At 39.0% G+C, this 12,910-nt stretch overlaps 1 protein-coding gene across 1 annotated transcript in view; it reads right to left on the reverse strand.

Annotated features, from left to right (window-relative positions):
- Positions 1-324: 324 nt before the first annotated feature.
- NFATC4 (nuclear factor of activated T cells 4) overlaps positions 325-12,910 on the reverse strand; it is a 77,776-nt gene continuing 65,190 nt past the window's right edge. Inside the window, exons 6-10 of the mRNA XM_072149823.1 lie at positions 11,292-11,432; positions 9,998-10,053; positions 6,450-6,576; positions 5,099-6,250; positions 325-3,855 (exon numbers count right to left, since the gene is read on the reverse strand). Coding sequence (XP_072005924.1) covers positions 3,800-3,855; positions 5,099-6,250; positions 6,450-6,576; positions 9,998-10,053; positions 11,292-11,432 — 1,532 coding nt within the window. The 3' untranslated portion in view covers positions 325-3,799. The remainder of the gene's footprint in view (positions 3,856-5,098; positions 6,251-6,449; positions 6,577-9,997; positions 10,054-11,291; positions 11,433-12,910) is intronic.

Here is a 12,910-nt window from a genome sequence, read left to right on the forward strand (position 1 = left end):
TGGTATAATAAAAAGGGAATATTTCAGGGAGCATGAGACAGGAGGAGTTTTGGCTTCAGAATTTTTAATGCCGCCACATGAGCTCACTCAAAGGTTGAGGTTCTGTCGCCCAAGGGCCTAATGAAACCTGGAGCTGACCCAGATGTGAGGTCATATAATATCGGAGTTAATTCTTGTTTTACTATATGAGCTGTCAGCCTAAGGATGATCTCATAAATATTACATTGTCAGCAGATTTTGTTAATATTGGAGAGATGTCATTGAAGAAAACTATATTTAATAGGACAAAACAAATTTTTTTTCAACACATTTTAATTGACTGCAAAACACAAACGTCCAATTTGCCATAATGGCATATATAAAAATAATAGATACATAAATATATATAAACCATTTATTAAGGCAGAGATCCAGAGGGTAGATCTGCATAAATTAGTGCTACATTGAGTAAGACAAGCACATATGTAGTCGGTTTTATGCATAAGACCAGACAATGGAAGGAGCAATGTGTTATAATATGTCTCTATATGATGACCTCCTTCTCTGAGGCTTCTCGCATTCTCTCAGCTAAAAAACACTATATATATCTCTATATCACTTGTCAAGCTGGTTTACATGCTGGAAGTGTATAGGTCACATATTTAGCATCTAATTTATGTGACATGCATCTGTGAATGTCTGCATGGAGAATAAATTACCATTTGGTTTAAAGGGGTAAAAATGAAACATGTAAAAACCCTTAAACACCAAGTACAGATGGAAAAAAATCTTTGTATGCTTTAAGGGTAAGAAAAAGAATTTACATTGACTGTTAAATTTGTTAAGGTTTTCTGAGAAGTTTATATTGATGTATATTGCATGTACAAAGGTGGGTTTAAGATTGAAGCATTTAATGACTTTGCATATTGCCCCGAGTTCGATAGCAATTGTCATTTTGTTATTAGTTGTTGATGATTCTTCTTCCAGTTTTACATGTAAAATATTTCACACCTTACTATAGAATGGGACATAAATCCATATTTAAAAATTCAGTTGGAATGGCTTTAAAGGGGTTTTCCCAAGAAGGAAAGATAGGCCCTATCCACATTATGGGGCCTAACTTGCTGATCAGTCGGGGTCTCAGTGCTGAGATCCCCGCAGATCCCGAAAACGAGGGGCCAGTCTGACCCCTTGTCGCTCCATCAGAGTAATGGAGCAGATGGCCGTGCATGACCGTTCTGCTCCATTAATTTCTATGGAGCTGACGGAGATTGGTGAGCACGGCGTTCAGCAATTCCCATCAGCTCCATAGAGATTAATGGAGCAGAACGGTGATGTGCGGCCATCTGCTCCATTAATCTGACGCAGCAATGAGGTTTTCGCAACCTGTGGGGGTCTCAGCACTAAGACCTCCACTGATCAGCAAGTTAGGCCTTATCCCATGGATAAGGATGGTCCAACTAAAAAAAATTAACTGCTGCAAATGTTATTAAAAAAAATACAATGCTGGGGTTCTGAAGGTCCTACCTGGGTTTCCTTTTTATTTTACAAGCGGAGAGCATGTGACCACAGCAGTCAACATTGCACATTGTCAATAATGCACTCGCACTGATATTATGGCTTCCATCCCTGAATAGTTTGGCAGTGGAATTGTTTATGACTCTATTACCAAACATTGGGTGCAACAGTCGCATGCCGTCACTTGTAAACCAATACCGGAAGGACTGTATTTGTTTTATCACATATGCATGTTTTATAACATATTTTTTTTAATAGACATATAATCCCTTTATAATATCTGGCTCTGTGGTATTGTTTCCTGACTATTTGAGTACAAATATCTTACTGAAAATGCAGAATGCATACTGCAGAAATCATGGATGCTAAAATGAAGTGATTCTGGGAATGAAATATGCAAATCTGTTTTCCAGGGTGGCATGGGGAAAACTGTGCCTCAAAGCTCCTGTAAATGCAGCCCCTTTATCATGAAGCAAGACTTTTCAAAGAAGTCTTGTGACATGATATGGGATAGTAGTCAAACAAGTGTACCTATTCCATACAGTTCTGTGGACAGAACTGTTTCAATGGGGCACATTTACTAAGGTGATTGCGCCACCTAGTGCAAATTGCTTGCATGCGTATTCAAGAAGTGTCCGTGCCACATATGTGTCGCACTCAACCCTTTTGTGTCGCGGCTGCAATATTCCTTTCTGCACTAAAGGGAGCATTCCGATCCCCAGTCGGACTGTGTGCCACATTTAACATGCAAAGTCTGACAGAATTGTGTAGCACACCCCATGCTAAAGGTGCACCAAGAAAAAGTGGTGCACTCTGTGTGGGCAGTGCAGGGAGCGCCAGATTCATGAAGAACATGCGCCAGGAATGCTGATTCTGGCACCCTCTGCACTACACAGGCAAGCTGCACTTTTGTACTGCTTTTAGTAAAGGTGCCCCGATGTGTTTGCATCTCTTCAGCATAGGGTTGGGAACTGGTTTGACTAGATGAGAGGCGATGGATGCAGGTCACGGAAGAAATTGTTCACTTAATGGAAAGATTTCCATTGAGGCACATATGGAGATATCATAGATATATAGAGTTTTTCCACTCACAAAGATACCCTTATCCCCTTTGTACATCTAACAAGCTTAGTGTTGGGTCATGTGCTGATAATCTCACCCAGTAATTCAGTCTAGCTGAATTGTGTTTGCCTTGCAAAGCAGCCTCAGATCTGTTTACATATTCACCAACATTCCCAAATTTGGTGGGATTGTCTTAAATTTTTTAAATATAACCACAGCTATTTCAGCTTGTCCTGGTACTGGCAGGAATTGTTATTTTTTTTTGCTGTAGCCATGCCATGGAAGGGCTAAAGTTCCCCTCTAATTACCAAGGAAAATCTTCTCTCTTAAAGTTTATCCATTTATATCTTAAATGTCTTGATATGATATTCTGGTGAACCCCTGACCCTATGCTGAAGAATGGGTGGGAAACACTGCTAAAAGGACTAGTCATATTATATGGACCATGTCAACTTTTTTTGTCTTTCTCTGTTTGCAAAATTACACATTTGTAATTTTCTAAACCTCTACATGAAAATTTGTTCATGTGTTGTCCTCTTGTGGTTCTATCCTAATATAGTGGATATTGTCTTATTATTGTCTTACAGCTCTGTACTAATGGCTTTGGCACGTATTACAGAAGAACAGCATATGTAGGTACTCATTGTTATACCTGTAGGTGGGTACATATCACACAAGACTTATAAACAGTGGAAGTAATGCACACAGAATGTTAGTACAGAATGGGTCTGGCCTACAGACCTATTACTAAAAGCTACAAATATTAGAATTTTCTTGCAGCCAAATGGTACAAGATAGTAACTTGAGGTCACCTACCTTACATATGGTGCAGATGCTACATGGGGCATTTGGCCATAGCATGAGACCAAACATTTCACATATTCTGATTCCCATCACTAATGGCAAATTTTAAAGGAGTGGTTTTCCCTGTTTTTCCTTGATTTGTTCCCCTGATTCCCCCTACCACTATATACCATTCTGTTTATCAGAAAATATTAACCAATTGTACACTTTCTGTAGACCATAGCTTGCAGTCACACTACTATGAAATACATTTGATTTATTTCAACCATTTAATAGTAAAACGTTGTAGAAGGCAAGTTAAGAAGTTCTTTCCACAAGATTTTATCCAGAAGATCACATCTCTTCTGTTGGTCCATGGATATTGACAGTTGGCTTTACATCCTTTGACTGAATTTTTTTTCTCATGGAATAATTATTTTTGATTTGATGCCATATTTTAATTCTGATGCCTCTCTGGAAAACTGTGCAGGTCTTGACCGATAAATTCACTTACTGTGATGGAAAGAAAGAAATATAATAAACAGTGAAACAGCTAAGCAATTTTTTCACCAGCACACACAGTATTAAGTAACTTAAAATACTAGCGGGGGTGGTGGAAACTTTTTGCATGGTTGGAAAATGATCTGTTTATCATTCCTTAAAATATGTTTTAATCATCATTTGTCTGTTCTGATTTGGTACCAGTACTAAGGCTAAAGTACTGCAAAACAGCATGGCTAATATGTATATCATAGTTCTTGGTGAGAATTTTTGTTATTGATAAAAATACCTGCTTGTTTGGATATTTTTGATGCCACCAAAGATTTCAGAATAATATCAGAGCTGATTTGTCAAATGAACTGCGTCATAGATCAGTGGGCATACAAGTATTAAACTTATATCCAGATTCTGTTTGAAATGCTGAATGAAAAAATCTTTAAAGGGGTATTCCCATCTGGGCATTTACATTTAATTTAATTCATTTACCATTTTGTAAACATTTCTTCAATTGGATGTTATTTAAAAAAATGTTCCTGTGTGAAGATAATTTCTCATAAATGTAGTCATCTGGTCCCCTAGAAACGAGATGGCTTCCTCGGATATGACCACCTCACATTTTGGCAGCGGTGGCCAGACATGTGCTGTTGAACCCTGCCTGACCATCTGGATTCAGCGATCATTACCACAGGATGGCTGTAGTAACTCCAGGACATTTTATATACAATAACCTTTTGTTTCTTTGTGCAATACCTCCTACAGAGGTGGCCGTATCCGAGGAAGCTATCTCGTTTCTAAGGGACTACATTAATGAGAAATTATCTTCACACAGGAATATTTTTTTTAGTAACATCCAATTGAAGAAATGTTTACATAAGGCAAATGAATTCAATTAAATGTAAATGCCCAGATGGGAATACCCCTTTAACACAGGACAAATTGATGGAGATTTTAGTAGAAGCCAGTCAACTGAGTATTTGGGATTCTGTTGGTGATCAGTTAGAACACAAATTTGGGAAATACATCCGTGGTTGGATGTGGGAACTTAGTCTAATGGTAAATTAGAGATGTAGCAGCTTCGGGACCTACATGTGCAGATCATCATTCAACTCTATGGAAATACTGATATTATCTTAATAATAGTAAAAAAATAGGATTAACTGGCATTTTTGCTGGAAAAAAACATGTAAGAACAGTATTAAAATGGAGGATATAATCACATTTTGAATCCCGGAGTGGAATAACCATATTATATTACCTTCTTCCAGTGTGATCCCCTGGATTGGTATGGGGTGGAATGGATTCTCAAAAACCTGATTATGTTCCTTCCTGACATCTCCACCTTCATTGTTGGCAGACTTAGAGTACTCTTCCAAACTATCCTTTTCATTTTGGTTTGAGGGTGTGCAGGTTGCAGTATCAGAGGTACCCTTCTGACTAGAATCTGGAGTGTTGCAGACAATTGGGGAAGATGAAGAAGAAAATGGAGAAGGGTGTGTTGCCGAACACAAGGTGGTGAGTTGGGTAGTGCTACATGAGGATAGGTTGTGATAGTTTGAAGAAAATGTTTGGGTCACATCTCCATCTTTACAAGATATAGACAAACTTGAATTAGAATTGGAAAACCCTGTATGACTTGGTGATCCAATGTCATCTATTTTTGATCGTAAAGGTTGTGCAGGATTTGAAGGGTGATTTGAGATTCTGCTTAGAGTAAATTGTTGATTGGTTGAACATTGCTCTATTCGACTTATTTCTGGAGATGTTGAAGACTGTTTAGAGTGCATTGTAGCTATGCTATCAATTTCACCTAATGTAGTGTATGTTGGAGGAGCACAAGTTGTATAAGACTGGTATCCTGGGACAAAATGTGGAGGAGGTCTCTCAAACTCTAAGCTTTGCAAAATAGATGATTGGTAGTTTGTATGAGTACCTGTTCCCCTCTCCTCCAGTTTGTTGTTTGTGTTTAAATGAGGAAGCAAAGATCCACCAAATGTAGTTGTGCTTGTGGGATTGGAGGAACATGGCTGTGGGGACCAAGGAACTGGACTAGGTGGTAGTGCAGAGTTACTTGTGTGAAATGGCAGACCTATAGACATGTCACCACCATTCTCTGGGTAGGATGGAGGACACTTCAGTTCAGGAAGCACTGTTGGATTAAAATAGCAACCTAAAAAGGAACTACTGCTCGCACTGCAGTCAGAAGCTCCTGAGAACATTCTTTCCTGGTGTTGAGAAATGTAATAGGGAGACACCTCCATTGGAGCTTCAGATAAATTTGGTGGGGACACAAATGATGTGGAAAGCTCCATGTGGCCAGGGTCTAAAGTGAGGTGTGATGGAGAAGGAAGTGAAGTAGAAGAAAATCTATGTAAGGTCATTTCTGGAAGAGGCTCCTCTTTAAATATGACTATAGATGAGTGATATGGATTAGAAGGAAAACAGTAAAGCATCAGACAGATATAGTGAATGTAGATGAAGATGAGAAAAAGAGCAAACAAATCTAGATTAATATTCATTAGTCAAGTTCAAAAAGATTATATTACTTCAACAGTCATACCAGTTGTGATAAGTACAGTTGTATTTACTGTGTAATATTTGTTACTTACCTGGTAGGTAGCGAAAGCTCTGCATTGGACTTCTCTTCCTACGCCCATTAGAAATATAGAAATAGACTTGTAGGGGTCTTGTGATATCCTTATTACAGTACTCCGGGACTTGCACAGACAACAAGGACTGAAACCATTAAATACACATGTATACATAAGCCTTTTTTTTCTCCTTCGAATATCATCATATAGCTATTTAATAACAGACCAGTAGTGCTGCCAATGAGTAACAGTATACTACCAGTATATGCATTCAATACCTTTGCATTAGCGAGCATGCAGCACAACCCCATCATACATTGTTTTAAATTACATCTGGAGAGAATGCTCTACAATCAGCAATACACTAGAGTACTACTTATTACACCAGGGATCAGTAGTAGGACCCCCCACATCATTATTAAAAAATTACACTTGCATTTTTAGTATTCTCTCCTCAATAATAAAGAATTTATAATGAAAAAAAAGATTATAACCCTTAAGTGCCAGGAGATGGCAGCAAAAGATCTGAATGCAGTTTTTACAGTTCGATGAAATAATTGTTGGTGGAGTTCTTTTGCTTAGGAAGGAACATACAAAGGCAATGCCAGGACACTTTTTCACACATGTCAAGTTCTTAAAAGTACTTTTTTTTAATACTAGTTTTATCTGTGTCCACATTCCTGTCAATCCAGACTGTCTATATATGTATATTTCCTAGTCACCACACTAGGAAATACCTCCTTGAAAACATTGACAAGAAAAGGCATGGTTCCTGTAAGGAAGAGACATTGGAGTAATTGGGGCACTAATGAGTAGAAGTAGAATGAGGGGAAGGATGGCCACAGTAGATTGTGCATAGTTCCATCTGGTCACTATGAGGGAAGATGGAAGACAGGGGCCACAATATGATGGATGATAGGATGCCACAATGTGAGGGAGGATGGAGGAGAGGGGTCCACAATATTAAGGGAGGATGGAAGACATGGGGCCACAACATGATGAAGGATGGAGGACAGGAGGCCACAATATTAGGGTGGATGGAAGACATGAGACCACAAAATAAGGGAGAATGGAGGACAGGAGGCCACAATATGAGGGAGAAGGGTGGACAGGGCATCCATATTATACTATGCTTGCAAGTGGGGCAATGGGCTCAGCAGTGGACATGGTTTAAAGATAAAGGGGAAGGACTTTGTGTCCCTCTTTCTCTTGTCCAAATGTTGGGAGGTATGGAGGGTGAGATAGGAAAGATGTTCTGTTAGGATTGATAATAGCTGAGGGCATAACTAACATCTAACAGGTAAGTAACATTCTTACATGTATACTGCAGGGATATGTGTACCTCTGAAATTAGTTTGACATCCTGTATATACGCTAGGTATATGCTAAATGTTTTTTAATGGCAAATATTTGGTTATTATATCCCCAGTAAGTTAGGGCCTTTACCCTAAAGTGTATATAAAATATCAATTAAGGCTTAGGTGCAAAGGCAAGGACGTTGACAAAGACCATTCACAAATGAAAAGGCAATTAATGAGGCTTGAGAATGTCCCAGGACTACAGGAGCCGAAATGTTACATGGATCACACCTGAATGGTACACCATTTAGAATGAGATTTGCCATTTTCTTTATATATATATATATATATATATATATATATATATATATATATATATATTGGAAGAAGCTAGTAGCACTCCAGAGGTAGATTTCAAAAGTTGGTGATCTTTATTGAGGCAAGTGGCAACGTTTCAGTGTTGGACACCTTTTTCAAGGAATTTGACAAGTGAACCACACAGGGTATATAAAGGAAACGTGGTATAAGTAAGGTGTGTGTCCTTAAAGTGCAAGTGCAGTTGAGATCGTCCCTTAGAAGAAGCCGGGGAGACCCGGCGAAACACGTGTCGGGACGTTATTAATATTATCCATAGTCACACTCTAGGGACAGATTTATCAGGGACAGCAGCAATTAATAAATCTAGTGACTTTAATCAGTTACCAGTGCATAAATAGTCGCCAGTCTCAACGGCGTGGACGCACGCAAGCCGAGACGACTGTGTCGGCGCTTTAGCAGTGAGGAAGACGCGGCATATGCTCGTTACAGCCGCGATCTTGCTACTGTACTCCTTCGCTGATGCGACACAGTGCCGCTAGTCAGAGAGCGACAAATTGTAATATTTATCACGATCGCTCTCCTGCTGGTGACACTAGACTACATCACAGCAGTGTATCAGGCTGTTAGGTAGCACTGGGACAGCTTTAATTCCAACTCCTGTCCCTGTTTCTCTGACTCCCACAGTAGCATAATGTGGGAGAAACATTAAACTCGGGAGGATATAATAAATCAAAAGGGCATCCATACCTGAGTACATTTCCGGGGTGTCTACATATCACCCTTGTGACTTGGATTAAAGTAGAGCAGTTCTATATACTGCTATACTGGAATTTGCTTTACAATAGCAAGAGTATGCACTCAATAAATTTTAAGTTATTAATAAAAGTTAATTTTTAAAGATACACTCACATCTTTACCCTATCTATTCCTTTCTTCTCCCCATATTCCCTATTCCCTTCCTTTTTTGTGGTTGTTAAATTTAATAGGTGGTGCACACCGTGAGTGTTCAAAAATTGGAACACTATAAATAATATCAGTTGAGATCGTCAGCATACATTATTATTTCATCATAAAATTCATATACAATAAAGTGCAAAAGTAGTACAGATGTGTATAAACATCCTCATATGTTATACATACAATAATAAAGTGCATCATAATTAAAGCAGAGTGTAAGTATTGTGTTACTGAGTGTGTCTGCGCGCGTCAAAAAATGGGGCATGCGTATTAATGTTCTGCAACTGCCGAGAGCCCATATATGAAAAGGGCCAATGTGATGTAAACAAAAATAATAAATAATAGACAACAAAACGTCCGTGACAATGTTTGACAAGTACTTATATTCAGAGTGAGGTACCATGATGTTGGTCCTCTGGCAGTCTGTACAACCGTTGGTAATATATATATATATATATATATATATATATATATATATATATATATATACATACATGTGGGATTGCACGGTTTGACATGTGTTTAACAGGGGTCTGCGCTGGCATTGTGTCGCACGCGATCGGTTTTTGGCGCAGCTGTGCTGGCTTCTGTTTGACACACATTGGGGACGCGCTGTCGGGCGTTCCGACTAGATCAGACTGAGCGCAGGATTTAACTTTCAAATTGTGTCGCAAGACAATGCACTTACATGCACCTGGAAGAAGAAGGTGAACTCTGTCGGACCTGAGCGCGGAAGCAACACATGCAGGATATCGGGTGCACGATCTTAATGAATCACAGCACAGTGCATTATCGTTGGAGAATGTACCTTCTGGGAATTCCCCGGACCAGGTAAGTAAATGTGCCCCACTGTGTGTGTATATATATATATATATATATATATATATATATATATATATATATTGCCTAGTACAGTGTCTGAACGTGTTGTAAGTTCAACATAGGAGGTTCTAAGAAACAACAATCTTTTCTGAGGCATAAATTAGCTTTTACCTCATTGCTCTTTAGTCTGTTTACTTTTGCTTCTTCTTCCCATTGAAGTTTTCCATCTATTAGCAAGAATGAAGAAAAGGGTCATTTCTCTACTTGTAAACACACATGTATCCCTATGTCTACATCTTGAAAAATCTTCTGATATCATTAAAAAAATTTGGGCTGTGCGTGATCACATGATTGGCTGAAATGGCCACGTCAGATCCTACATTTGGAGAGAATTAAAAAAAAATCCAGAACCGCTTTAACTAAGTGACCCTGAAGGAATTTTCATTGCTACATTATGAACTACATAAAGCATTTAATCATAAAGTCAACAGCCATGTAATCATTCATTGTTTATCAGATTGAGATGAGCAGATTGTCTAGCTGTCCAGCTGAAGTCTGCAGGAACCTGTTAATATGGGAAAGCTGCCCTGCAGTGTGGATTAGAGAGGGGACAACTCTGCCAGCAAAGGGCTCATATACACCTGGAGCTGATTTTCCAGGTAAGACTTTTACACTGCCAGAAATAACTGAATAATAGCAGTATTTCTTAGGGCTCATGCACACTAGGAACTTCTAGCACTTTTCTCCAATCACTTCTATGTGCTCCTGCATCAGTGCGTAAGTGGCACCCACAAATGACACACGGGCTGCAAAGGACAGTTCATTGCATCCCACAAAACTGCGTGTCCTGTGTGCAGGTAGCCTTAGGAGTACAGCAGCTATAGACGGCAGAGCACATTAAAAGGGTTTTTCTAGGCTAGGAACATTTTTCATATTAATGTCTTATGTTGATAAGACGCAGATTATCTGGTTGATGTTAATACCAGAACTAGCAGCTATCATGGAGGCAGGCCTGGAACTAGAAGGCACTGTCCACTGTATAGCAGCTGTGCAGTTACAGCAGCCCAATGCCCAATGCATATAGAAAATGCATTAAAATTATGAAAAAATATGTAACGTTTCTCTTTATAAATATGCAACAGCAGGACTTGATAGGTAAAAGGAACAGTCCCATGCATTTGTAATGTAAAACTATGAAGAAAGCAGTTGAACTGTTGAGACAATAAAGTCTGACCATAGGAGATGGGCTTAGATGTTTTTTATATCCTTACAGGCACACCACTACTAGTGTTTATCACATTAACTGCATTTTATTCAGTATTTACATTAAATATTTGGGTAATTTCATTATGTTTATATTTTCTTTGTTTCTCTTAATTCCCTTTTTTGTTCATGTCTTTTTTCACCAAACTTTCTCTACAATATTTAACCAATTACTTTAGGTCACTTTTGGAAATTTGCTCACCTGGACCTTTCTCTATGAAGACAACTTTTGAATCGGAAAGAAAGTTGGAGCCACAGAGTAACAATTCTTCACAGCCATTGACAGAGCATGCGCTGAGACTGTAGTTCTCCACTTGAGGGAGCTCCTGGGCAGAACGTTGAGCTGTACGGAAAAGAGGAAATGGAAGTGTTAAGCTGAAATCATCTAGATATTTTCCATGGTTCTGTTTTACTAGTATACAGGCAGTCCCCGGGTTACATACAAGATAGGGTCCATAGGTCTGTTCTTAAGTTGAATTTGTATGTAAGTTGAAACTGTATATTTTATAATTGTAGTTCTAGTTTCAAAATTTTTTGCTCTAATGGGACCAAGGATTATCAATAAAGCTTCATTACAGACACCTTACAGCTGATCATTGCAGCCTGGGACTATAGTAAAACATCCAGAGAGCTTCACCAGAGGTCACAGTGGGCAGAGGGGTTCGTCTTTAACCCCTTAAGGACGCAGGGTATTTTCGCTAATTTCTCGCTCTCCATCTTCAAAAATCCATAACTTTTTCATTTTTCCATGTACAGAGCTGTCTGAGGGCTTATTTTGTGCGTAACAAATTTTACTTTCCCATGATGTTATTTATTATTCCATGCCATGTAGTGGGAAGCCGCAAAAAAATTCCAAATGTGGAAAAATTGAAAAAAACTGCATGTGCGTCATGTTCTTGTGGGCTCAGTTTTTACGATTTTCACTCTGCGCTCCAAATAACACCTCTACTTTATTCTTTGGTTCGGTGCGATCGCGGTGATACCAAATTTATATAGGTTTTATTGCGTTTTAATACATTTTCAAAAATTAAACGAATGTGTACAAAAAAGAAAAAAAAAATTTTGCCATCTTCTGACGCGAATAACTTTTTCATACTTTGGCGCATGGAGCTGTGTGAGGTGTCATTTTTTGCGAAATGAGCCAACATTCTCATTGCTACCGTTTTGAGGACTGTGCAAAATTTTGATCATTTTTAATTACATTTTTTATGTCATCTAAAAAGGTGTAAAAGTTGCATTTTGGACATTTGGGCGCCATTTGCCGTTCCGGAGGTCACCGCCGTCAATAACCGTTTTTATATTTTGATAGATCGGGCATTTTGGGACGCGGCGATACCTAATGTGTCTGTGATTTTTACTATTTATTATATTTTATATCAGTTCTAGGGAAAGGGGGGTGATTTGAACTTTTAATATTTTATTATTTTTTTACATTTTTTAAACTTTTTTTTTTCTTTTTTTTCCCACTATTTCTTAGACCCTCTAGGGTACATTAACCCTAGATGGTCTGATCGCTCCTGCCATATACTGCAATACTGCTGTATCGCAGTATATGGCATTTCTGCTCACTATACATTACAATGAGCCACAGGCATATGCAGAAGCCATGTATCCTTGGGTCAAACGAAGACCCGAGGCTACCATGGCAACCGATCGCCGCCCCCCGATGACGTTCGGGGGAGCGGCGATCGGAGGTAAGATGGCGGCGCCCACGCGCCGCCAAATTTAAAGTGCCGCCGGCGACTTTGCCGGCGGCAAAGAAAAGGTTAACACCCGCGATCGGTGCAAGCACCGACCGCGGGTGATAGCGATGGGTCTTTG

The sequence above is a fragment of the Engystomops pustulosus genome, chromosome 1 (assembly GCF_040894005.1).
Source record: "Engystomops pustulosus chromosome 1, aEngPut4.maternal, whole genome shotgun sequence".
Taxonomy (NCBI): Eukaryota; Metazoa; Chordata; class Amphibia; order Anura; family Leptodactylidae; genus Engystomops; species Engystomops pustulosus.